The sequence below is a fragment of the Danio rerio genome, chromosome 4 (assembly GCF_049306965.1).
Source record: "Danio rerio strain Tuebingen ecotype United States chromosome 4, GRCz12tu, whole genome shotgun sequence".
Classification (NCBI taxonomy): Eukaryota; Metazoa; Chordata; class Actinopteri; order Cypriniformes; family Danionidae; genus Danio; species Danio rerio.
In genome coordinates this window covers 46,920,751-46,948,392 of record NC_133179.1, presented here as the reverse complement: position 1 = coordinate 46,948,392, position 27,642 = coordinate 46,920,751, and the positions used below count along the sequence as shown (strand labels likewise).

Genomic DNA, 27,642 nt, shown 5'->3' with positions numbered 1-27,642 from the left:
AATGATTTTGAGATATTGAGCTTCAAGTTTTTGCAATCCATATAGCAAACAGTATGTGTGTAACATTTGCTTTTTTTTAAGTCTTAATGTAAACAACGATGTAAAACATCCCATATTCTAAATAAGTTTTTATTCAATAATCGCCAACTTATCCAGCACGTTTTACGCAGCGGATGCCCTTCCTGCCGCAACCCATCACTGGGAAACATCCACACACACACCCGTTTACACTCATACACTACGGCCAATTTAGTTGATCAATTCCCCTATAGTGCATGTGTTTGGACTGTGGGGGAAACTGGAGCACTCGGAGGAAACCCATGCAAACGCAGGTAGAACATGCAAACTCCACACAGAAACACCAACTGACCCAGCCAAGGCTCAAACCTGCAACCTTCTTGCTGTGAGGCGACAGCACTACCTACTGTGCCACTGCGTCACCTAAACCAGGGTTCCCGCGAGTCCTTACAAAGTCTTAAAATGTCTTAAATTAAAATCCGGGAAATTAAGGTCTTAAATTGTCTTAAATTTTTCCGTAAAGTGGCTGTAGAAACAAGATAAAAATCTAAGCAAGAAAAGCATTTTTTTGCAGTGTAGGCATAATTACCCTAAAGTGGGCAATCAAATATAATCTCACTCATTAAATATAAAGTAAAGGATAACATATTTATCAACACCAACTAATCTCCTAAATAAACACTTGTTGCATGCCTTTAGGAGAACAGTTGAACTCATCTGTGAACTCACTGGTGATGCAATTTGACCAATAGCTGAGCGACTATCAGCTGTGTATCCACCTGACTTATGCACAACACATCTGATGGTCTCAACCCCATTAATAAGGCAAGAAATCCCACTTATTAAACCTGACAGGGCACACCTAAGTGAAGACCATTTAAGGAGACTACCTCTTGAAACTCATCAAGAGAATGGCAAGAGTGTGCAAAGCAGTAATTAACGCAAAAGGTGGCTACTTTGAAGAACCTAGAATATGACATATTTTTAGTTGTTTCACATATTTTGTTACGTATATAATTCCACATGTGCTTATTCATAGTTTTGGTGCCTTCAGTGTGAATCTATAATTTTTATAATCATGAAAATAAAGAAAAGTCTTTGAATGAGAAGGTGTGCCCAAACTTTTGGTCTGTACTGTAGATGTAATATGTTGACATGTCTTACATTCAAAGTACCTAGCATTCATTTCATCCAGAGCATTTTCATCCGGAGCATTGTCTGGAGGAATAATTTCCTCATTTTCTCTGTCGTCGTCATCATCATCTTTCTCATCCTCCTCGTCTGTGAAATCTGAACAATGAGAAACATTTTATTTTCAGTTTTAAACAAAATTCCTTAGCACCAAAAAGATGCAAGCAAATATTTTTGGAGGGCCTGCAGAAACAGCTGAGAACCACTGCTGTAAAATATTGTTATTTAAAAAACTGTTAAATATATCAGGAAACATAGAACAAGTTTAGTTGTTACACAATAATAATGAACAAAAATATGACATATGATATTAGAACTTAACTTAGAAACATATATACCTCCAATTTGATCCAGCGACTTTCCTCTTAATCCATACAACTTTCCATTTTCCAACGCTAGCAACAACTTTGAAATTTTTCCGCTTTGAATGGTGGGCTCAGACAATCTATAGAACTGTCTGTGGACAGAGATGTCATGGCCCAAAAAATCTGCAAGATTGTCCTGTTCGTTTTCTTTTAGGTTCAAAATTTGAGAAGGGGTGGCTATATGTTGGCAGATCTTGGTGGATCTGAGATCATCAGGCTTCTTTGCACCGCATTCATCAGCTAGTCTTTTCAGACATTGATGTCCTCTGTAATATGTCACGCAGTTTGGTACAGCAAAAAGGTATTCGTTTTCTTCAGACAAACCACATTCCTTTCTTTTAGCAATCATCAAATTGAGTGAACCGGTCATGCGTGGAGTATGCAACACTGCCACCTTTCTCCCTAATTTTCCTTTAATTTCATCTCGGCTGAAATATCTGCAAAGCTTCTGTTCATAAGCTGACAATCCTGTTGCTTCTTGTGTGTGTGTGTGTGTGTCTGTCTGTCTGTCTGTCTGATTGCACTGAAGAAAATGACTCGATTTCATTTTTGATACTTTTCCAATCCGTTTTACTTCTCCAATCCGTTTTCTGTTGAATAGAACAATCTTGGTCAATGTAGTATGTGGTAATCTGGAATAATTCTGAACTGTTGCAGCATTTCTTAGTGCTGCAGTTGCGAACTTTGCTGTTTTGTCAAGGTGTTCGTTAAGTTTTTTAATGTACTCTTTAAGTGGCAGATTATCTGGTTTGTTGTATTTCAGATCACTAATTGTACCAAGAGCACAGTCTGATATAGATACTACGCCCATTTTGCCTGATAAAGTTTCTGGAATGCTTCAGATGATTTAACGAGTTTCTTGTCTCCAGCCATAAGAGCACGGCAACGTATAATGTCACTGATTTTTAACAGTGAATTTCCTATTTTCAAGGCAAGACTTGGAGTTTTGAACTTAATCTCACTTTTGGAAAATTCTACTGTCTTCTTTACTGCCTCAATTACAATCATAAAGTTCTTTGGTTTTATTGCATCCTCCAATGTCTCTATTGAACTTATTATACTTAAAGACAACAAGAATCATTTTAGCTAAAGAATTTTTTGACGAATCTAGTCATGTTGTTATGGATCATGACTGTTTATTGTAATGTGACTCTATAAAATGCAGCCGGCAATGGTCGTTGCGAGCAACAGATGAAGTTTCATCGTCATGCATACGACTAAGCATTTTTAGCAGTCCATCTCCAGAGGTTGAATGTCCTATTTTCAAGGCAAGACTTGGAGTTTTGAACTTGTTCTCACTTTTGAAAAATCCCGCCGTCTTCATTACTGCCTCGATTACAATCATAAAGTTCTTTGGTTTTATTGCATCGCCTAATGTCTCTATTGAACTTATTTTACGTAAAGACAACAAGAATCGTTTTAGCTGCCGAATTTTTTGACGAATCTAGTCATGTTTTTATGGATCATGACTGTGTTTATTGTAATGTAACTCTATAAAATGCAGCCGGCAATGGTCGTTGCGAGCAACAGATGAAGTTACATCATCATGCATACGACTAAGCATTTTTAGCAGTCCATCTTCAGAGGTTGCACTTGCGGATTTTACCAGTTCTGTGAGACAAAGTACTCGCTTTCTGCCACAATGGTCACTCTTCTCTACGTTTACATCATCAAGATGGCGCAGAGTATGGCCACCATGTTCCAAGCTCCCAGCAAACTTTGTTGTGCTTTGTGTGTTTTACTTGTTTTTTTGTCTATTTTTGTGCTGGATGTACACACTCTCATTACCTACGACAGACACACACTTCAAGAAACTGGCTCCCTCGTTGCACATCGAAGACCAGACTTTGAGTTCTTTAACAATGTTCTGTTTACAAACACAGCAACAGAGCCCTTTTTCTGGGTAACACAACCGAAGCGATGAAGGAAACGCAGCCGGAAAAGAGGAAAGAGAGCCAACGTCCTCGTTAGACTGAGAAGCTGAGCAGGCGCTCAGGGAACTGTATGGGAGCAAGTGTGCCGCGAGCCTACGTTTGAGTGAAGGTTTCGGCCGTTAGATCGCCCCCTGGGGGCTGGCTGCAGTACAAGTCATAAAGCCCGCCTCCTCCGTGTTAATGAAGGAGACTTGAGGCCAAATAAAAAAAAATATTACACTTGCAATAAAATGTCCCGAAAGATAGTTCTGGTCGATTAAGGCACTGGTTATTGTGCTGAAATAGGTGCAGATCTTCATTTTTGTAAACAGTTTGTTTTTAGCAGTAATTTTAATGCTGGGTGTGTCATCGTGATTGACAGCTGTGATTGACAGTTTCTCAAAGCGCGGCGTCTGAGCTTCGGCAGGAGACTGAAGTAGACTGAAATGTTGTTATTATTCGATTTCTGTGTTATTTTACCATGACAAAATGAGTTCAGCAGTAAACTATAGTTTCTGACATACATGATCCTGGTGGAACACTGTTTATTCGCTAAGTTCAGGGCTTTTTTCGGGCTTTATTAGTTTGCTGATACACTCCTAGCCACCCAGATAGCAAAACACAGTTCCGGCTAGATTCTCGCCCGCCGGAGACTTATCTCTTAGAGCTCAGACTGACTAACGTTACCTCTGCTGGACCTACTCCGGATGCCTGGACTCACTACCCAATTCCAGCCCGAGTCAATCGAGCCAGATGCGGCGGCCGAGCGAGCAGGCGCTGCCGCATGCGAGCCGGAATCAGCCCGCGACGCCGCGAGTAAGTTATGCGCTGCGGCCTGGAGCTGGCGCGATTGAATATATAAAACCCTCATATTTGTTAACGTTATTACATCCATTTGTGTTGATATGACAGCAAACGCATGCTGAGAAGTTCGGGGGGCGTAGTTGATTTTACATAAAGCGTTTGATTGGAAGCTCGACTCTGCTCATTTTCGCGGCTCCTCCTCTGGCTCCATCAGACAATCCTTCTGCGCATGTCTGGCTCCAATTTCAGCAGTCTTTTGCGACAGTTTGTGCCCGTCAAGCAGGCGTTTTGCCCTCAAGGCGTTCAATGGGAAAAAGGGCTGTCGCGTCGTCCATATTTTTTACAGTCATTGTATGGGAGCATAAGCGAGCAGGAAACCGCACACCCAGAGGCAGTGTTTATTGTTACAGGGGACTTTAACAACACCAATCTCAGGAAAATCGCTCCAAAATACTATCAACACATCACCGCAAACACGCGTGGGGACTGGATTCTGGACCATTGCTATTACCCGTTCCGGGACACATACAAATCCCTCCCCCGCCCACCGTTAAGCAAATCAGATCACTGTTCTGTTCTGCTCTTGCCTGCTTCTGTCAGAAACTGAAACGGGAACCACTCACCCTCAAGATGTTTCAAAGCTGAACGGACCAATCTGATTCCATACTTCAAGACTGTTTTGATCACATGGACTGGGATATGTTCCGGGCAGCGTGTGATGATGACATTGACTCGTACTTATACAAAGTCACGTGCTTCATCAGGAAATGCATAGAAGACATGGATCCAACAAAAACTGTCCATATCTACCCCAACCAAAAACCATGGATCAATGGCGAAGTTCGAACAGCCCTATCAGTGCGAGCTTCCGCCTATAAATCCAAAAATGCTGAGGAACAAAAACAAGCAAATTAAACCTCAGGAAAACCATCAAAGTAGAAAAACGTCAATGCAGAGACAAGGTAGAGGGTCAATTTAACACCAATAACTCATCAGTGAACTCAATGAAGATGTAGTTTGACCAATAGCTAAGTGATGTTAAACTCTTCGTTGAATGATGTTGAACAAAAGACACTTTGGCCGGTATATTCTTATTTACAGTTGTCTTGACCGACAGATGCTTTACAGATGCTTTTTATGAACAAAACAAAATTTACATATCTTATAAATAAGAAAACTGCGATAACAGGTGTAAACCAGGTTTTAAAAAATGCATTGACATCTATACGAGGCTTTAAGCGTCGCCAAGGGGCATGGCGTCCTCAATACTGATGCGTAAGGTGCTTGACCATGCTTCAGATTTTGATGCCTTCGGGGTGTGAATTACAAAAACTTCTGCTTCAAACATGGTTTTGCTTCTCACCCTGAAGAGTTTTACACAATAATTAATGATATTCCTAAAAACATCAGTATTGATCAGAGATATTCTTTCACACTATTCTATAGTTTTCTCTTCTGTTTTTGGCCACTTAATGTTTTAGACACAAAATGTAATAATAGGTTTTTAAAGAATATTCTCATTCAAAGGCTTTATCCTAATTAGCTCAGACGTCATTTTATTTTTAAAGATTTTAATTTATAGGAATTAGAAAAAATAAGAACAAGTTACATTTCTTATCTAATTCTCCCCAAAATGAAAGAGCTTCAGTTTAAAGTGATTAATGATGTGTATCCATCAAAATAATTCCTGAGATTAAAATGTGATACTGAGGATAACTCTCGTCAATTGTTAATGTTATGAGAATCATATTGAAACCACTAAGCATATATTCTACAATTGCATATACTCATGTACATGACAGAATGTCTCATGTCAATATCCATGTTAAGCCTTTTTGCTATAAACAAGTTAAATTGGGTGTAACTAAATAAAATTGTACACAGCATTACCTGGTTAACAACGTTTTATGCTTTGCAAAATTCTTCATTCATAAATTTAGGTTTTTGTATTACTAGTATTAGCATGTGAGCTTACAAATCACTCATGTTCGCATTCACAATAGCGACACTGAATTTTCTATACATGTATTAATTTGTAGGAATGTGTGAGTTTTCACATGAACGCATCTTTAAAGGCAACCTTTAAAGCTTGTCTACAGAAAAGTTTAATTGTCTTCATTAAAGGGTCACGAAACACCAAAACACATTTTTTGAGCTGTTGACAGTCATATATGTGTCCCACACTGCTAAAAACACTATTAGGACACCTATATTTCACTAAAAAGTGTAAATTGGTTGTTTTTGCGTTATTTCAAGCAAATTCGTACTTCCGGTTTGAAACGAATTTTAGAAGCTGCGTCACGGTCATGACATAATAGCGTGTATTCCAGCGTGCAGACTGGACGTCTGTGCCAGAGTGTGTCTTATTACGTCTTACAGTGTGTTGCATTAATGCATGAGTAAGGCTTGGTTTAAACCAATCAGCGCGCTCTATTGTGCAACTTCATTAATATTCATTACTGTTAGAGTGTAGAAGGCAAAGACGCCACGTTGTGTTGGCAAAACAAGCATGAAGTGTTGCTTTTATAGTTTGCTGCAGTTAAGTTTCGTTTTCATTTTCTCTCTGTGAGAGCGCAGACTCACGCGTGGATTAACAGTGTACACGACGCGCGACAACAATAACTTACGTGTCTAAGGAGGATTATTATTTACCTGAGAGCTGTTTCTTATCTGCAAATGCTGAGATCCTGATTCGCTTGTAGTCTCCTCAAAATAAAGACGCGGCTCTAGTTGCTGGTGATTGTCCTGTCTCTACAGATTTGGTAAGTGAGCGACCAGTGCTCTTTGTTTATTCAGTTCGTATTTTATTCGTATCAAACAAACTATTGCACCGAGTGTAAACAAGTTAGCACTAACAGTTACAACCAAACTATAACCTCGTGTTGGATTTTGTGACCAACAAAATAATAACACACGCGGAATAACGGACCGGAATAACACACGCGGCTTTCTGACACTACCTGCCGTGTGTATCTAAGTTTCCGGGAAATGCTGAGTTTTTTTTTCTCTCATTCGCCGTGCGGTATCAAACATTGCATGAAAAATACACGCTTAGAGCAGATCCTCGAATCAAATATCACGTTTGTCGGGAGGGACATGAATGAATTCCCTGAATGAAAGAGCCAAACTGCAGTTAAAGTCCACCATTTAATAATTTGGCAAATAATTCGACTACAGATGTTCATGTAAACACAGTCACATTGTCCGCTGTGGTTGTGTGTTTTGACTCTGAAATTTAGCGCGCCCAAATAGACACTCCCATACCAAGCCTCTTTTCTTCCTCCGACACTCCCCCCTAAACAGAGCTGGACACGCCCACTTTTCTGACTTTTTCCAAAGTAGAGGTGTGAAAACACACTGCTGAAACGAGGGGGTTTCATGGCCCTTTAAGAAAACTTGTTTCTTTTTTCAAATTAGTCAATCAAAATATATGTGTAGTGTTTTAAACATTTTCTCCTCTCTAATCTTTCTAATTCTCTTTTCAGAGCTGACCATTTGATTGGTAAGTTAATAAACAATTTGCAACTGTGCAATGTGCAGAAATATGGTTATCGGTTTATAGTAAGTTGAAACGCATTGTTAGATTTTGCTATACTTGGCTAAACTGTTCTTGGGTGGTTCACCAATATACAGATGACTCTAATACATAAAGTAAGCAAGCTGAACAAAGTTATTACGGGTAGAAGACTTTATTGAAGACAATAGTGTAGTTCCTCATCAGTGATGTCGACTCATCGATCTTCAAGTAAGAGATTACCCAACTGCTTTGGTTGGGTCACAATTCTTGAGCTCCTGTAGGTCATTTGGTTCACACCTTTTCAGATGCAGATACTTGTTTGCATATGAAACAAGTCATACAATCTATCAACATATAGAGGTCTTTTGCATTATTGCAGCCCGATAGCAACTCTCACAACCTGGTACTGGGCTGTGACCCCTGATCTACACTACAAAACAGTTATTCAAAATCTTCACCCCTCTTCAGTTATTGAGTTTACATCTTCAGGTGTTCAAAGGGTTTAATTTCCAGTAACTTGACATGTATTCAAGAGTTCACACTTGTCCCGGAAGAGAGCCCTAAGCTCATAAGATACTCAAGCTCTGGACTCCCTCCCGTAAGCAGGGTGAGAGGGGAGTTTGAGCTCAGGTAGATCACCATGAACGCCTTGTTTCTGTTGTAATGACAGATATAGAGATGGCTAAAAGGACATATATGGCTTCTAAGAGCTCGACTATGGGGAACCATTTTGGCACATATCTAGAAAGGAGGGGCAGTAGGGGTGGGAGGGGGATTCTTCAAGATGAAGATAACAGAGTTAAGAAACTTTGGTTATTTATAGTGAGTTAGGAATCATCTGATTGGTGAATCATGTTTTAGCTAATGCAGGACCAGCCATGGACAATCATAAGCATGTGATCCTCTCGAAAGTAGTTCATAAATAAACTTCACTTGAATGAACAGCCAAACTACATGAAAAAGCTGCTGTTTTGAATATACCCGTGTTTGTGTGGACAAGGCCTAAATGTTGAGGACTCTGCTCTGCATTGTGAAGCTTCATGTGTGCCCTGAGGCTTCTTTCATGTTTAAAGTCTTTTCCACACTCACTGCATCTAAAACGCTCTCCTGAGTGAGTCTTCATGTGTCGCTTAATAGAGTCTTTGCGTGTGAGACTCTTTCCACACTGATCACATGTGAACACTATGGTTCCAGTGTGACCATTCATGTGATTCATGAGGCTAAGTTTGGTTGTGAAGCTCTTTCCACACTGAACACATGCAAACAGCTTCTCTCCGGTGTGAGTTCTCACGTGGTAATTAAGTGTGCTTTTTCGTATGAAACTTTTACCACACTCTGTGCATCTGTAAGGTTTCTCTCCAGTGTGAATCCTCATGTGGTTATTGAATGTGCTTTTATTTGGGAAACTTTTACCACATTCTGTGCATCTGTAAGGTTTCTCTCCGGTGTGAGTTCTCTTGTGGATATTGAATGTGCTTTTACATCTGAAACTTTTACCACACTCTGTGCATGTGAAAGGTTTCTCTCCAGTGTGAATCCTCATGTGGATTTTAAGGTTTTGTTTTTTAGCAAAACTTTTCCCACACTGTGTGCAAGTAAAACTTCTCTCTCCGGTGTGTGTTCTCATGTGCACTTCAAGGTTGTTATTTTGTTTAAAACTCTTTCCACACTGAGGGCAAGAATAAGGCTTCTCCCCAGTGTGAATTCTCATGTGCGCTGCCAGGTTTCTTGCATAATGGAAGATTTTTCCACACTGTTGGCATGTGTACGACCTCTCTCCAATGTGAATTCTCATGTGGGCTTTAAGGAAATGGATTTTAGGAAAACTCTTTCCACATTGTTTGCAGGTGTAATGTTTCTCCCTATTGTGAACTCTCGTGTAAACATCAAGATTTGGCTTTTGACTGAAACTCTTTCTACTCTGTTTACAGCTGAAATTACACTCAGACTTGTAATTTAGATGTCTTCTGTGTGATGAAGTCTTTTTAGTCAGTGTGGGTTTTTCATCAGTCGGTATGTCTTGGTGTTTCTCTTCCACTTCATTCTGTTGATGAGTCTCTTCTTTCAGCATCATCAGGTCTGAAAAAAACAACAAAAAAGTTAACTTTAGAATGAAGGCTCAAAGCGACAAGCATTAAATGGATGTTTCACCAAAAAATTAAAATGACCTCACCATTTACTCTCCATCATGTGGTTTTAAACGTTTCCTTTCTTCTGGAACACAAAGTAACCCAGTGTTTTTTTCATAATATCTTCTTTTGTGTTCATTAGAATCAAGAAATTTAAAACCACAAGAGGAAGAGTAAATGGTGAGTCTATTTTCATTTCTACATGAACTATCACTTTAAAGGGTTCCTATTATGAACCTTTTTACAAGATGTAAAGTAAGTCTTTGGTGTTCCCAGAATGTGTCTGAGGTTTCGGCTCAAAATCAGATCATATACCTTGCAGAATATTTAATTTTGGGGTCAGAGGAAAACCAAGCTCTTTTTGTGCCTGTGGCTTTAAATGTAAATGATCAAATGCACTCGCTCTAGATTATTCATGTTGTGTTCCCTCATGTGCATCTTCTACTGGATTTAAACATTTTTAACTTTCTTGGAAGACCTGATAGAGACAAATCCTGCATGTTCATAGCAAGTACGGATAATTCACGCTTATATTTGTGAGTTTGCATTATTGTATATAACTTATGCAAATGTTTCTCAGTACTGGGTTGCAGCTTGAAGGGCATCTGCTGTTCAAAACAAATGCAGGATAAGGTGGTGGTTCATTCTGCTGTGGCGACCCCTGATGAATAAAGGAACTAAGCCAGGGTCCAGGGTTATTCAATTAGCAGCCCGTGAGCCGAACCCGGCCCCCGAGGCAATTTGTTCTGGCCCTTCAAATAGTGACCAAGACATCAAAAATAAATTTAGCTCAGTCGAAAAACGGCCGCTATAGCTATGAAGTGACGTGCGTCTGTTCAGTTTAGTATGAGCTGCAAAGGCTGCGCAGAGCGTTTCAGTCAGCTGAAAACATTTGGATATGTTTTGTAGAAAATGCCTTTTGTACAATGCACTGTAATTATTAATAGGGATGCAACGATTAGCTGATTTCACTATTAACTGCGCTTTAATTTGTCACAGTTAATTAATCGTAAAGGCTTCTCTAAGCCGCATTTCTGTTGCACAGAAAAGTTATGGCAAGTTGCCAACTGTGCGCTAGTTAAGTTCTAAGTATGTACACCGAGGCTAATACGCACACACACCGGATTAACTATAGCAGCGGTTATTTCTAATGTAAGAATGACAATATGCACGCACAAGCAGAGCAACGCGCTTGCCTCTGTCTGGGCGCACACAGTAGAAAACATCTCACGGTGAGATTTGACCGTGCCTTTTAGTGAAATGTAAACAAAATATATGTTAGATGAATTATTATTAAAATGATTATATACGCATGAACCCAGATGATAACAACAGCTAATCTAAATAGCTACTTCCCTAATATAAAGCTAGTTGTTCTAAATTACATTAGACGTGATAACTGTGAAAGCATGATTATTCTTCAGATTATATCGTACAACCAAAATCTTTATTGTTGCATCACTAATTGCTCTGCTGTTCAAAACATAACATATGAATGTGTCTGAATGTAGAAGAAGCCTTCTTCAGCAATGCACTGCTTTTGTTATGCGAAAAAAACACATTTTGAATGTTTGTAAAAAAATTTTTTTTAAAAGTCAACTGGACAGTGCAGTTGTTTTAAAATACAATATATTAACATTTTATTGTAGAAAAAGCCATCGTGGGTGTCTTTATCAGCACAAAATACACCATATGGGCTCTTTTATGGAGTTGTGTCATCACTTATATAACGAGTCATATCTTTTCGGCCCTTCGTTTGGGATGCTTTTCATGAACCGGCCCCCATGCCAAAATAATTGAATAGCCCTGAACTAAGCCAAAGGAAAATGAATGAATGAACTTATGCAAATGCTTAATGCCACGTTTGCTGTAAACTGGAGTGATGAGATGGCAAGATGACACTGCTACTTTTTTTCATTCATTTGTACTTTTGTCTCAGTTTTCTTGCCTTTGTGCAAGTCCTGAGGCTTAGCTGAAGACCTACATGATGACATTTTATATACCTGACAAGATGCAGAAATGCCATCTAAAAAGGTCATCTACTGTTTGTCCAATCAGGGACAGTGACAACGTAAATCTACAAATAATAATAATGTTAACCCGGGGTTTGCCAATGCCAACTGTTTGAAGTGTGAAACGCTCTGAAAATACTCAGCATCAGCTCTCAGGAAAAACGGAGCAAAATGACAAACAGCGACAATTGTCAATCATGTCATAGTAGTGACCCGGTGTTCTTTGGACTTCGCATAAATGATCTAAGATGATTTGGCAGATCCTGGATCTTTTAATCTTGATAACTGATCTCTGGCTAATTTGGTTCTTCAAACAAGCTTGTTAATCAGATTTAAAAGTCTGGATGAACTGATATAAGATCACTGACCGTGTTGTGAAGGACTGATCTATCAATCGAAATTATGATCATCAATGCAACGATTGGCTGACGGCACAGCAGCATAATGACATCATCTGATTAATATTCAATTATCCATGTGAATAAAATTACATAAAATTCATAGTCAATAGTTTGTTAAATATTATACGCAATAACTTTTCACCTTTGTTGTGGGCTGCAGGCTTTACACTTCATGTGTCAATAGTATTTAGCAATTTATTTAGTTTTACAGTTAAAGCGGATTTTCTTTATTATTGTAGCCGGTTTCTTATTCTGTGTAAAGAATAACTGTTTACAAAAGCATTTGGATATTGGTAAAGGCGTCTGCACCTTTTGTGACGCATCAAATCACTGTCAAAACATGTTCATGACTGCATATGTATTATATATATATATATATATATATATATATATATATATATATATATATATTTTTTTTTTTACTATTTTCTCAAGTGTATTTAACTACTACTGTAAGAAAAAAAAACTGAATTCGGTACATACTTTCAGTATTTTCTTTGCTTGAACTGACCCGATCTAATCCTGTTTATTTGAAATGAGCCTGCTCCCAAGTTGGTTTAAGCTACCAGAACTGTTGCTATGACAACAACTCTCGGATCAGTTTTGAAGAACGAAAAGATCTTGGATCGTGTCAAATCATCAGTAACCATATCCAGCTAATTGAGTAATCCACGTACAAAGAACAGACCCCTAATCTCATATACTATTGATTTAGAAGTTCCAATTCAGTTGCCTATTGGAGATACCAGGAATAATAAACGGCAGAAAACGGTCACCGTACTTGCTCTACAAAAAAGTGTGTTTGTGACTATACATACAAAGAAAAACAATACAATTAGAAAATATGACTTTGCAACATCAAGAGCATTAGGCAAGGGCCAGTGTAAGATTCTGACGGTATGATAACCTTGAATAAAAATATCACGGTTTCACAATACTGTGATTACAGCTCTAAAATAATTTCTTTTAAATGTCTGGGTAAAAAACCAAACACTTTTTTTCCCTTTTGAACACAAAATATTTTCTTTTAAGAAACTTTTTAAATATTGGAGCAGTAAACATGTCAGGCTAAATCATTTAAATGAATCAATTACTACTGTTGTCCTCATTTGTTTCAAAAACACAGATTTCTTTACAATTTAAAACAGCATCTTAGGATATCTTTTCTGCTTGAGATACTGTTGTCCTAAAAAACTTTAAAAAAAAAAAAAAAAAAACTTACCTATACAGTAGGAATGGTATAGAAAGTTTTGACAGTTTTATACCTTGAAAACGTCTCATACCCAAGCACCATAACACCTTTAAGTTTTTAGGATCTAAAAATTCAGCCTTTAAATAAAGTCGTAAGCAAAAAGTTTTACAATGTTGTTTTCATGATAATTAATTATTTTAGTGTCCATTTCATTCAGCATATTTAAAATTGGGGGCATTCAATTTTTTTGACATACTTTAAACCAGGGTTTCACCTAGTTAAATGTAAGACTTAAGACATTTTTAAGAACATTATGAATTAAATTTTAGACTCATAAAAGGCTAAAGGCTAATGTTTTTTTTTTAATTATCAAAAAATGTTATAATTTAATACATTTAATAATACAATAAAAAATAAACATTTTAGCCAAAGATAAATATTTAAATATTGTGTAAAAAAGAAAGCATTACTTATATCCATACTTTTTTACAAACATAAACTTTATTTAAAAAAATAAAAATGTTTTAAAAGTTTTATAAACTATAATAAACCAAATCTATGCAAAACACTCTGTCAAGGTCAATGACCTCAGCAGTAAATGCATGGAGAATGCTTAAACAACTGTTATTGTAAGGAAAATAGTTAAACCATTATGATAAATAGAGTTAAAATAACCTTTTTGAATGAAAAGTTTAAGGATTTATTGAGATGGATTGTTGGTGATTGTATGGGTTTTGGCCAGATTCGGTAGCAAAACTCAGATACTATCTGTGAGAACTAGTAACAACTCCTAGAAACATGTTTAAATTCATAAAGATGTTGAGAAATTGTGATCAATGTGACATATGCAAATGGAAAGTACTAAGTCAACACCATCACCGTAATAGCAGATATCTTCTATAAGAATACTGTAGGTCAAATATCGCAAGCTCATTTTAAACCTTTTTAAAAATTATTGTTTACATTTATTTTACATAGCCCCAGTGCTCAAGCACACTTTACAAACAGTAGAAGAACAAGAAAAGCAAGGTAGAAGAAGGTAGAAAAAATGGGAGACTAATAATACATAAAATAATGACAAAAGACATGAGAACAAGTAACAAGAAAGAAACTCATTCTGTCTTTCAATGAGTGCTTATGTGTATTTAGGAGATAGAGGTAAAGTTGGTTTTATATTCGCACAGTCATTCATTTGTTCATTTAGAAGTCTCTATATTGTTTACCAAGTTACTTTGAATATTCGATCGGAATTAGCATGCAAGTGTGACTTAAAAACAATATTAACACTGTTTATTTTACTGTGAACAATGTTGTACTTTGATAGTCATTTACTGCTAATATGATTTTACTATTTAGAGTTTGAAAATAATACTTTTATAAAGTTATATTATAAAGAAGAGTTTTTACCATTGATTGACTATGGTGATGTTTTATATATGAAGGCTTCAAACAAATGTCTTCAGCCTTTGAACTCCATCTATCACAGTGCTCTAAGGCAGGGGTTCCCAAACTTTTCAGCCCGCGACCCTCAAAATAACAATGCCAGTGACTCGCGACCCCCAATATCCTCTGAGGTGGTTATAAATACAGAAACCTTGCATGCAATGACGCAGACGCACCAATTAAATTTGTGTCAGTGCTTTAAATGTGCCAGAAAGTATAACCTAATGTTATAAAATCAAAATGCATCTGACGCTATTGCTGCCTTTAATATAATGTAATTACCCTAGGGGTCGCAATCCAATAGAACTAGTAACTATAAGCTACTATAGTAACTATATAGTATATAGTAACTATAAACGACTATTTTTATTTTCAGTATAGTTATGGATAAAATATGTTAATTCTTATGGTTTATTAAAAATAAATAGATTTTTGGAAATCACCAGGCGACCCCCCTTCATTGCCCCGCGACCCCTCAGGGGGTCCCGACCCCCACTTTGAGAACCACTGCTCTAAGGTTTGTTACAGGCTGTCAAAGAATTATTCAACATTGTGAATTGTTTGCCAAAGCTGAGTGCCCTTCTCTGAATGTAATAATGTACACCCACTGGACACCCAATGTTCTCTTCTTCATAAGTCTAAAAGCCAGTATGTCCTACGTTCAAGTGAATCTTATCATTTGACTGATCCCCGGGTTCGAACTGGAATAGGGAAGCGAGCCATCAGTCATGCCGCCCCCTCATCCTGGAATACTCTTCAGTCTGAAATAAAAATGTTGCTATGACATTGTTTTGCTCTATCCTTTTTAACAAACCACAACAGTCAATTTCTCAATGTATGTGTTTTTAAAATATTGAAATGTGGTAAAGCTGAACAACTGAACTGTATTTTTATATTATATAAAATGTATATTTATTATTATTAATATTATTAAAAAAAAATTTTTTTCATAAATCGTGTGTTGGGGACCTCTAGGCCAGGTCACCCTTGTAAATGAGATCTTGATCTTAATGGGTTTTTATCTGGTTAAATAAAGAAACATATATGTCTGAATATCCAAATATAAAACCAACTTTACCTCTATGACTGAGAGCTTATAAGACTTTATCAGTGTTGTTGTATTTGTGTGTTTTAAACAAAACAATTAATGATGTTAAAATAAAGGGGAAAGTCCAGATGTGCAAATATAAAACCAACTTTACTTCTATCTTTAGGAGAACTAGGCAGCACACTCAGGGCTGCAAGATGGTTTAGCAGTAATTTAGCATTGTCATTATTTAAAAACAAAATCTGAATGAGGATCAAATGACTGAGTTGGTCTTTTGAAAATGAAACTCAACCTGTTTGTTCCTGCAGATCTTCCTGTTTGACTGTGAATGTTTCTTCAATCTTCACATCTTCACTCTCCTCTTTAATAAACGCCATCTTTATAACAGTGTGGAGATCAGTCGCTTCAGCAGGATTTTCTTTCTGCCTTTGGACACTTTATCCTGTTTAAAATGAACAAAACAATAAAAATGTCCTGTTTAAAATAAATAAAACAATAAACAGAAACAAAATAACTTCTCTTCAACAGTTTCTTTATGAGAGTAATTAACAAAAATAAATCAGGTAAAAGAGTAAGTCTGAGCAAGAAACAATAGCCACACATGACATTTATTTCTAAAAGAGGTAAAGTTGGTTTTATATTCACACATTCAGACTTTCCCCATAAAAATATAATTTCATAAAAGTATTATTTGCAAACTCTGTACAGTGAAATTATATTAGCAGTAAATGACTATCAAAGTACAACATTGTTCACAGTCAAATAAACAGTGTTAATGTTCAATATTCAAAGTAACATGATAAACAATATAATAGAGGTAAAGTTGGTTTTATATTCCCACATTCGTTCATTTAGAAGTCTCTATATTGTTTACCATGTTACTTTGAATATTTGAGCGGAATTAGCATGCAAGTGTGACTTGAAATAAACAATAACACTGTTTATTTGACTGTGAACAATGTTGTACTTTGATAGTCATTGGCTGCTAATATGATTTCGCTATTTAGAGTTTGCAAATTATACTTTTATGAAATTATATTATTAAGGGGAAAGTCTGAATGTGTGAATATAAAACCAACTTTACCTCTATCAAATGAGCTGATTAAAACTAGTACTCCATTTTTTATATATAGTTTTGTATACTTATAATAGAATGACATTATGCTATGCTATTTAATAAATTGCATTAAATCTTGCGTAAAACACTTAATACACACATTTCACACTTTACACTTTATACAAACAATAGCCCTGACGTTAATTACTTTGAGTAAAATGATATCAAGTTGTGTAATGGGTTAAAATAATTGTCAACATGAACCTGAAACGTTAATCAATCCGTTTATATCTGTGTAAAAGTTTAGAACAAACCTTTCTTCTGTTGATTCGCAGTGCGGGAGTAGCGCAGCCCTATGACGTCACACACCACGCCAAAATAAAAGTCTTTTGTTTCGCTTTTTTGCCACTTACTGTTGCAGTCATGACTTATTAATACATTTCTCTCTCGTTTTCCACATCAACTTCCCCTTGCTCTCTCTCTCTCTCTTATAAAAAAGAAAGATATTTATATATAATAAGTAAATAACATTTTAACAATACATCATATTATTCAATATATCACATTAATATTCAATACATTATATTACTGTTCAACATATATTATTCATACAAATCAATACAAAATAGATCAGAATATACTTTACGTTTAACAATCAACATTTTAAGATAAAACAGTAATACAAATAATAATCAGTGTATTTACAATGATTCATTTATAATCAAGGTGTGTGTGTTGTGTGTGATAGAGAGAGAGTGAGAGAGAGACAGAGAGCAGATATAGCGGAAAGTGGAAAATGAGAGAGAAATGTATCAATAAGTCATGACTGCAACAGTAAGTGGCAAAAAAAAAGACTTTTATTTTGGCGTGACGTGGGACGTCATAAGGCTGCGCCGTTCCTGCGCTGGAATTCAACTAGAGAGGGGTTTGTGTTTAAAACTTTTACAAAAATATGAACTGATTGATTAAAGTTTCAGGTTTTTCATCTGATGCTAAATTATGAACCTGCTGTTGACAATATTATTTAACCTTTTATACAACGTAATACTATTTTACTGACAGTAATGAGAGCTATTGTTTGAATAAGTTAACAGAAATTTAATACATATTTTAATAACCTTTTAATTTATTACATAGCATAATGTCATTCCATTTTAAGTATAAAAGAAATGAAGTAACTTACTAGTTTTAATCAGGTCATTGTTTCTTCCTCAGACTTAACTGATTTGTTTTTGTTAATGACTCTCATATAAAGAAACTGTTGAAGCAAGTGTTGAAGAGAAGTTATTTTGTTTCTCTTCATTGTTTTATTTATTTACATTTTTTTTATTGTTTTGTTCATTTTAAACAGGATAAAGTGTCCAAACGCAGAGAAAAACTCCTGCTGAAGCGACTGATCTCCACACTGTTTTAAAGATGGCGTTTATTAAAGAGGAGAGTGAAGATGTGAAGATTGAAGAAACATTCACAGTCAAACAGGAGGATCTGCAGGAACAAACAGGTTGATTTTCATTCTCAAACACCAAATAACCAAAATGGTCTTGTTTGAAGTTTGTCAAAAATCGTGGATGCCCCCAATATTAAATATTCTGAATGAAATGGACACTTAGATAATGAATTATTTTAAAATATTGTACAGTATTCTAAACTATATGATGTTGTTGTGAGATGACATGAGGCAAAACAAACAAATTATGGTGGAACAATAATGTTTAGCATTGCACTGACTACAACTGGCCAACAAACTAGTCTAAAAAAGACTTTTGCTGATTTAGATATGGATTACAGCATGCAAAAATTGTTAACCCTGGGTCATTCTAACTCTGGATAAACAGAATCCTGGGTTATCTGTAATCACGTTCCACACTGCTCATGTTATACCTGGGGTTAAAATACAATCCTAGATGTTCATTAACAGATGTTTCACATTCACAAACCCAGGGTTAACATTATTATTTGTATATTTACATTGCCACTGTCCCTGATTGGACAAACAGCAGGAAACCTTTTTAGATGGCATTTCTGCATCTTGTTGGGTATATACAATGTCGCCACGTAGGTCTTCAGCTAAGCTTTAGGACATGCACAAAGGCAAGAAAACAAAGACGAAAGTACAAATGATTGAAAACATGTAACAAAGTATGTCATCTTGCCATCTCCTCATCATTCCAGTTTACAGCAAAGGAGGCATTAGGCATTTGCATACGTTTTATACAATAATGCAAACTCACTAATATAAGCGTAAATTATGCGCACTTGCTACGAACATGCAGGATTTGTCTCAATCTGGTTTTCCAAGCAGGTTAAAAATGTTCAAATCGAGTGGTAGAAAAATAAATCACCTGATGAACGTAGTTCATATAGACCTATTTGCTTGATTGGGTTAGATGCCAAGATACTCTCTAAGCTCCTGCCCAGGAGTTCTCCCCCACCTTATAAACCCAGACCAGACAGGCTTTGTACAGAACATTTCTCTATTACAAATATAAGAAGACTCATGAAAGTTATACAGTACACCAATCAACAAAACTATAAAGCAATCTCTGCATCTTCAGCTTTTGATGGGGTTGAGTGGAGTTATCTGTTTGAAACTCTGCATATATTCTGTATAAAGGGTGAATTTCTAAAAGAGATTCAAATGATCTATCACTCCACAATGTCTTGCGTTGTTACTAATGGTCTACGGTCAGATCCTATTCCACTTGCTAGGGGCACCAGGCAGGGCTGCCCACTGAGCCCTCTTCTGTTTGCATTGGCTCTGGAACCTCTAACAAAAGCTATCAGACAGATTAAAAATATAAAGGGTATATCAATGAAGAGTTGTGAACACAAAATTGCACTTTATGCAGATGATATTCTGCTGTTTTTATCATCACCTGAACACTATCATTTTTTAAAGATTTTAGCTTAAAAATTTTAGCTTTTTTTTAGCTGCAATTTTTTTTTAGCTGCAAAAAAATTTAGCTTTAGCTTTAGATTTTGGCTACAAAATTAACTTCAATAAATCAGAAGCATTGCCAGTAGGTAATTTCGATGCTGAATCTACAGTAAATTTTCCTTTTAAATGGTCAAAATCTGGATTTGTTTATTTCGGAATTAAAGTGTCAACTGACTTAAATAAATTAGGGAAACTCAATTATGCCCCAATTGTTCAAATGGTCTAAAAAAAAGGAGAGGGTGCTCGCTGCAGAGCCATTTGAGCAGAGCTGAGCTCTAGCGAGGGGAAGCATGAGCTCTCGCTCTGCCTCCTGTAAGCTGTTTTAATGCGTACACCAACCCCACCCCTAACCCTACCCCCAGTGACATCACTCGGAGAAGAAGTGCAAAAAAGGTGGAGCTCAAGCTCAACCTCCCCCTCGCTGGAGCTCAGCTCGCCCAAATGGCTCTGCAGCGAGCACCACTTGAAAAAAAGACTTAAACCGCTGGCAAACCCTTCCCCTTTCACTTTTTGGTAGAATAAGCTTAATTAAGATGAATATTCTCCCCCGATTATTATACCCTTTTCAAATGACACCCTTATGGTTAAGCAGGAAAGACTCTGCACAGCTTGAAAGTGCTTTTTCTAGATTTATATGGAATGGCAAAAAAACTTAAATCTCTGCAGATGCCAACAGAGCTAGGTGGATTACTTAATTCAATATTACTATATTGAATTAAGTTAATTTACAATACCGTTACATCCCTAATATATATATATATATATATATATATATATATATATATATATATATCACTCATTCATCTTTCAATCAAGCTTCTCGTGTCAGCCCAATGATGAAAAAGTTTGTTGTCGACCATTGTAAAACAGAAAGAAGAAATTAACATTCTCGACAAAATATGGATTTACTTTTATCGCCTAGACACCGGCCTCCAAGCTACGTGAGTGTCAGTGCCGTCACTTATTGATCCGCAATCAGTATATGTAGATTGTGTGGACGCTACTTGACTAAAATAATAGCTTCGCTACACAAAAGCTATTTGATTTAGAAAGTAGTGACGCTACTGAGAAATATAGTTACGCTAGTACCGTCACTACTTGTAGCGATGCTACTGCCCAACACTCCGTGGTTTCAATGCTTCTAATGTAGAAATTTCCTAATTACTGATAGCCAAAGGTGTTTTAGTAACCGAAGTGGTCTCCAGTGCACAGAACTCCACAATAGGTGTTTGCGCTGATGAGCAGTACTACACACGGTGTGTTTGGCACCCCTTATATGGGAGTCCAGGGCTGTAACATCCATCGTTGCTAGCTTAAAAGTTTGACCCAAACGTAATTCGGATTCCTTGGCCAAAGCGGATTAAACAAACCCACAAACTAGGCTAGTAACGATCTTGTTCTGTAGCTCACATCAAGTAACCATAGTAACGGGTGTGCATGCTTTCGTGCTTTCTGCTATTACGTGGAGCGTGAGATGTACTCAACGTTGCGCTGCATGATTTTTTAGTTAGCTTACATTAGTTACAGTTAATTTTGTTATTATATGAACTTAATTCTAAGAAAGGTAATATAAATTATTAAAATAAGACCTTTGTAACAAAACCCAAGACTTTGTATAATAATTCAAGGCTATTAAGGCCTTAATTTGAGATTATCAAATTTAAGACTTTTATAAATGCTTTTAAAACCCAATGGGTACTTTGATTAGGTTTTGCATATAAATACTCGCAGTCTCCTTTTGGTCATTCCACCTCTTAACGGAAATTGTCAGACTGATCTGGTGTATTAATCAACTATTGTGGGTTCTGGAACTGAACAAAAATGATGTTCCAGATGCTGGACATCCACTGGCACTAGATCATCATCAATTTAAGAGTAAATTTCCCTTTTTTGCCATCCTCTGATGCATTTAGGTTTCGCCGCTATTAGATTTCGGCGTAGAGCGCGCTATGTAGACGTAAAGAGCCTGATTGATATTCTACCAGAACCACGTCAGCAGAGTTCGTGCATAGAGTCCATATAATATAACTTCTATGTTAAGCGGCTTTGACACATTTTACATGGTAAAAGCACTAGATAAATAAAGATGAATTAAATCTGCTTAAATGTGTACACGTTAATGGACCAAACAAAATATGATCTGATTTATATTACATTTAATGTGCATCAAAATTACAGTGTGTGTAGCCAATGTTTCCAGTGTCTTCACTTTTCAGCTTTTAATGAGAATGTTTAAGACTTAATGAAAACTTATTTTATTTATTTATTTATTTCAGACCGAATTGAAGAGAATGAGGGGAGTAAAGAGGAGGAACATCATGTCAAAATTGAGGAAAAAACTCATTTACAGACTGATGGCATTTTGAAAAGGAGAGACAAGAATCGTTTCACCTGCACTCAATGTGGAAGGAGTTTTGGAAGAAAAGGCGATCTTAAGATTCACATGAGGATCCACACTGGAGAGAAACCATTCACATGCACTCAGTGTGGAAAGAGTTTTGGAAGAAAAGGCCATCTTAAGATTCACATGATGATCCACACTGGAGAGAAACCATTCACATGCACTCAGTGTGGGAAGAGTTTCAGCTGCTCATCATACCTTAACCTTCACATGTGGATCCACACTGGAGAGCAACCATTCACATGCACTCAGTGTGGGAAGAGTTTCAACCGATCATCAACCCTTAATAAACACATGAAAATCCACACTGGAGAGAAACCATTCACATGCACTCAGTGTGGGAGGAGTTTCAACAGATCATCACACCTTAACGATCACATGAAAATCCACACTGGAGAGAAACCATTCACATGCACTCAGTGTGGGAAGAGTTTCAGCCAATCATCATACCTTAATAAACACATGAGGATCCACACTAGAGAGAAACCATTCACATGCACCCAGTGTGGGAAAAGTTTCAACCAATCGTCACACCTTAATAAACACATGAAAATCCACACAGGAGAGAAACCATTCACATGCACTCAGTGTGGGAAGAGTTTCAACCAATTGTCACACCTTAACAGTCACATGAAAATCCACACTGGAGAGAAACCATTCACATGCACTCAGTGTGGAAAGAGTTTCCGCCAATCATCATCCCTTAATCGACACATCATGAGCCACACTGGAGAGAAACCATTCATGTCGAATCATCTTGTTTAATCCCGCCCCTCATGCTCAAACTCTAGTGTGACTGCAGCTTCGATGTGGGATGAGTTTCAGTAACTCATCAGACCTTAATAAACACATGAAGACCCACACTGGAGAGAAACCATTTACATAGACTCCGCTAGCTACCCCAGAAAGGTGTTGCTACTCTGGAGTCCTCATGTCAAGACCTGCCATCTCATTGACTCTTAAACCTTATGGTTTTGTATTGCATTACTTTTATCATGTAGTTAAAGTGTTGTTGTGATTATATCCTAAGTTCTTTATCTTCATTATTATCCCTAGACATTTGTTGGTTGCTTTGATTGATTGTTCTATGAGTTACATTTTATTATAAATCATTTTGCATTTAGGCTATTTTGTTGTCTCATCTCTCTTTTATGTTGCAACTCAAACAAGCGGGCCATAACACTTTGTAAAATGTGTCCGGTTGTATCCGAGATCTTGACCTTTCAGTCATGACCATAGGTGAGAGTAGGAACCTAGATTGAGTGGTAAATTGAGAACTTTGCCTTTCATCTCAGCTCCTTCACCACAACAGACAATCACATCAACTGCATTACTGCTGCCACTGCACTGATCCATCTTTTAATCTCACATTCCATTCCACATGAAGAAAAAATAAATTAATGCAAATACTTAAACTCCATTTGGGGTAAGGACTCTCCTACAAACTGGAGATGGGCACCTTTTTCCAGTCAAGCACCATGGTTTTGACTTAGAGGTGCTGTTTATTTTTCCTGCCATGTCACACTTAGCAGCAAACCATAATGCAGCAAACCATGCATGCTGAAGTTCCATGTCCTATGAAGCCAAAAGCACAATGTTATCTGCAAATATCAGAGACCGTCCTAGCCTGCACCTACAATTCTGTAAGTAAAAATTATTATGTTTTTGAGGTCAGCCTAAAAAATAACACCTTTAAAAAATAAAATGAATACATATATATATAGATATATAGATAGAAATTTTAGTGGTGGAAGGGAAGTAGGATGGCTTGTTCAACTATAAACCAAGATGAAGCCTCAGAGCAGTGGTTCTTAATTCTGGTGCTTGTGCAAAATGTGTTGACAATGGTCCCAAATTAATTTTAGGTCTTATTACTAGATCTTAGAATCACACCTGGGAAACCCTAAAAGCAGAGATTTTGCTTATCTTTAACTGCTTAAGATCAATTTGCACCAGATCAGCAAGAGACAACATCTGTTTGAGTTTCCTTCGCCGACTGGGCTCAACGAAACATGGCAGTGCTGATTGGTTGGTGACTTAGCTTCAGTGACGTCCTTAGGATTCACTCGCTTGTAAGTGGAAGTTGTCCTGGATTACCGGGGTGAAAGACTCTGCTAAAAGTCGGTTTGCTGAAGTTTTTTGCAGTTTCGGCAGTTCCTAAACTTTAAGAGGTTGCATGGCGCTGCAGTGTCCAAGAGCAAGGAGAGAGGGGGGAGAGAGCAGCAGAATGCAAAATGCAAAGTTTTACTGTTACGAGAGGTTTTTAAGTGATCTGGTTTGGTCCATCCCAATGGCCTTCAAATGAGCAGTTGCCATCCAGGGCAGGCCCATGCCTCGTACCATTATGCTCAGGGTATTTATTATTGACAAATTATGACAAAGTATGAAAAATTTTGTGATCTCCTTAGGTCTCTGGAATTTTTTTGAAATAACACACAATTCTTAAATTCACAAATCCAATTTTTGTTAATTTACAAATTGTTTTTGAATTTATGAATTGGATTTTGTAAATAAATAGTGCTGTGCATGGATTAATGTTATTTAGTTTTTTATCTTATTTTAGTTTTGAGACTAAGAATCTTACATATAGTTGGGAATGGGAAGACATTTCTCCAGCATGAAACAGTCAATGAAAAGGTTTTATAAAAGTGATTTATAGCCTGCACTCACTTCCAGATTGGAGGCTCCTGAAGGGAATGTAGAACTTCAGCAGTAGGTGGAGCTAAGAGATTGCAGTGCCAGTGATTTTAACTTGATACGAGCCTCGAACGGTAACCAATGCAGATAGATAAAGAGAGGAGTTACATGGGCTCTCATTGAAGACCAGATGAGCTTCAGTGTTCTGGAGCATAGAGGATTAATGGTGCAGGATGGGAGTCCAGCTAGCAGAGCACTATCAGAGTCCAGCCTTGAAACAACAAGAGTTTGCACTAAAAGTTGTGCAGCATGATCTGTTAAGAAGAGTCTGATTTTTCTGACATTGAAAAATGCACATCTGCATAATGGAGCGGTGTTAGCAATGTCCTCTCTTTACTGAAATACATGGGGGTAATGGTGGATGATCCCAGCTGGATTGAGAAATTGTGTTGAATGTGTGGAGTGGCAAGGAAGGTGATGTAAGCAGATGAGTAAGCAGTAGGTAATGTTTTTTCCAAGCTTTCAGGCAGTTTTATGTGAGTTAAAAAATGGAAATATAGTTGAAAACAGCCATTTGTAGTGTTTTGGCAATACATTCCAGTGAAAACTCCAGCTCTACTCTTCAAGACATCCCTTCCACTCTCAACCCTCGTCAATACTATCGCCCTTCCAACCTCCCTCAGTCTTTCTCTACAAGTCCTAACGCTCTTCCTCTCCCTACTCATTTTTACACGTACCAAAAATTATTTTCTGCAAAATGCACTATTCGTGTTACTCTGTGGAATCAGTGTCCCTACTGGGGGGCTATGGATACTGATCTTTAGATTAGATTCAACTTTATTGTCATTACACATGTACAAGTACAATGCAACGAAATGCAGTTTAGGTCTAACCAGCAGTGCAATAGCAGCAAGTGCAGGATACAGGAATAAGTTATAAAGTGCAGTTATAGAAAACTATGGTGATATTTACAGATGGATGTACTATGAACATTATATACAGGTTGGATAAGCTATGAGCAGATTTACAATATATGAATATATGTACAGGTTGCTATTAATAATCAGTAGTGTGCAGATAAATAAACATGATTACAAGTGTATATGTTACAATATATGAATATATGTACAGGTATAGATAAACATGATTACAAGTGTATATGTAACAATATATGAATATATGTACAGGTTGCTATTAATAATCAGTAGTATGCAGATAAATAAGCATGATTACAAGTGTATATGTATAGTGGGTGTGTACATAATTACAAATGTCCATATGCAGTGGGTATGTACAGTTCAATAAGTAAACAGTTCAATGTGGTGCAGTTAATGTGCAAATTTTTAAATGTGCAAATGTTAAACAGTGCAGTTATTGCGAGGAGTTTAAGTTAGAGGAGAGTGGGGGGTGTATTGGGGGGCAAAAGAGTCAGTGGGGGGCAGAGTTCAGGAGGGAGACAGCTCTGGGGAAAAAGCTGTTCCTCAGTCTGCTGGTTTTTGTCCGGGGGAGCCTGAAGCGCCTGCCGGAGGGCAGGACAGAAAACAGTCTGTGAGCGGGGTGAAAGGTGTACTTCAGAATACTGCATGCTCGGCGCAAACTGTGTCTTCTGGATGTCCTCTATGGCTGGCAGTGTGGTCCCTGTGATGCGTTGGGCAGTTTTCACCACCCGCTGCAGTGCCTTACGATCAGCAACAGAGCAGCTTCCATACCAGACTGTGACACAGTTTGTCAGGATGCTCTCTATTGTGCAGCGGTAGAAGTTCACCAAGACGGCTGATGAAAGCTGGTTCTTCTTCAGTTGCCTTAAGAAGAATAGGCGCTGGTGAGCCTTCTTGATCAGGCTGGAGGTGTTGGTGGTCCAGGAAAGGTCATTTGAGATGTGGGTCCCCAGGAACTTAAAGGATGAGACAGGCTCAACAGCCATCCCATTGATGTGGATGGGATTATGTGAGCCTGTTCGTCCCTTTCTGAAGTCCACAATGAGCTCCTTGGTCTTGTTGGTGTTAAGGAGCAGATTATTGTCGGTGCACCAAGTGGCCAGATGCTGTATCTCCTCCCTGTAGGCCGTCTCATCATTGTTGCTGATTAGACCAATCACTGTGGTGTCATCTGCAAATTTGATGATGGTGTTGGATCTATTAACAGGCCTACAGTCAACGGTAAAAAGGGAGTAGAGGAAGGGGCTCAGCACACAGCCCTGTGTTACACCAGTTTTGAGTGTGACGTAGGTGGAGCAGATGTGGCCTGATCTAACATTCTGAGGTCTGTTAGTCAGAAAGTCCATAATCCAGTTGCAGAGTGATGTGTCGATATCCAGGTCTCTGAGTTTGATCAGTAACATGGAGGGTATGACAGTGTTGAATGCTGAGCTGAAGTCCACAAACAGCATTCGTGCATAAGTGTTTTTATTGTCCAGGTGTGTGAGTACAGAGTGCAGTGCTATAGAGACTGCATCATCTGTGCTCCTGTTGCCACGGTAGGCAAACTGATGTGGGTCCAGTGTGGATGGCAGAGAGTCTTTTAGATGTGCCAGGACCAATCGCTCGAAACACTTCATGATGATGGGTGTGAGTGCT

The 27,642-nt window shown here is 37.5% G+C and overlaps 3 protein-coding genes across 20 annotated transcripts in view; 2 read left to right on the top strand and 1 right to left on the bottom strand.

The window, feature by feature from the left end:
- The window catches only part of LOC108183924 (uncharacterized), a 667,181-nt gene extending 643,626 nt beyond the window's left edge, over nt 1-23,555 (top strand). The window contains exons 1-4 of one of the 3 annotated variants that reach the window (XM_073947888.1): nt 17,966-18,015; nt 18,442-18,591; nt 22,305-22,454; nt 22,539-23,555. In XM_073947888.1, coding sequence (XP_073803989.1) covers nt 18,507-18,591; nt 22,305-22,454; nt 22,539-23,194 — 891 coding nt within the window. In that variant the 5' untranslated portion in view covers nt 17,966-18,015; nt 18,442-18,506 and the 3' untranslated portion in view covers nt 23,195-23,555. Of the gene's footprint in view, nt 1-17,965; nt 18,016-18,441; nt 18,592-21,316 lie in introns of those variants that run through there. The other 2 variants (XM_068217727.2, XM_073947890.1) reach the window with 2 other exon arrangements.
- Nucleotides 1-27,642, bottom strand: part of zgc:174653 — a 954,986-nt gene that overhangs the window by 251,423 nt on the left and 675,921 nt on the right. For 4 of the 15 annotated variants that reach the window (XR_012401395.1, XM_073945400.1, XM_073945402.1 and 1 more), the window contains exon 2: nt 16,326-16,475. The exons of 5 other annotated variants lie outside the window; for them this stretch is intronic. Coding sequence is in view for 9 of the 10 variants with exons in the window: in XM_073945400.1 (XP_073801501.1) it covers nt 16,326-16,410 (85 nt within the window). In the remaining variant the exon portion in view is untranslated. 15 annotated transcript variants of the gene reach the window in all.
- znf1065 (zinc finger protein 1065) overlaps nt 1-27,642 on the top strand; it is a 207,657-nt gene that overhangs the window by 133,840 nt on the left and 46,175 nt on the right. The window lies entirely within an intron of this gene.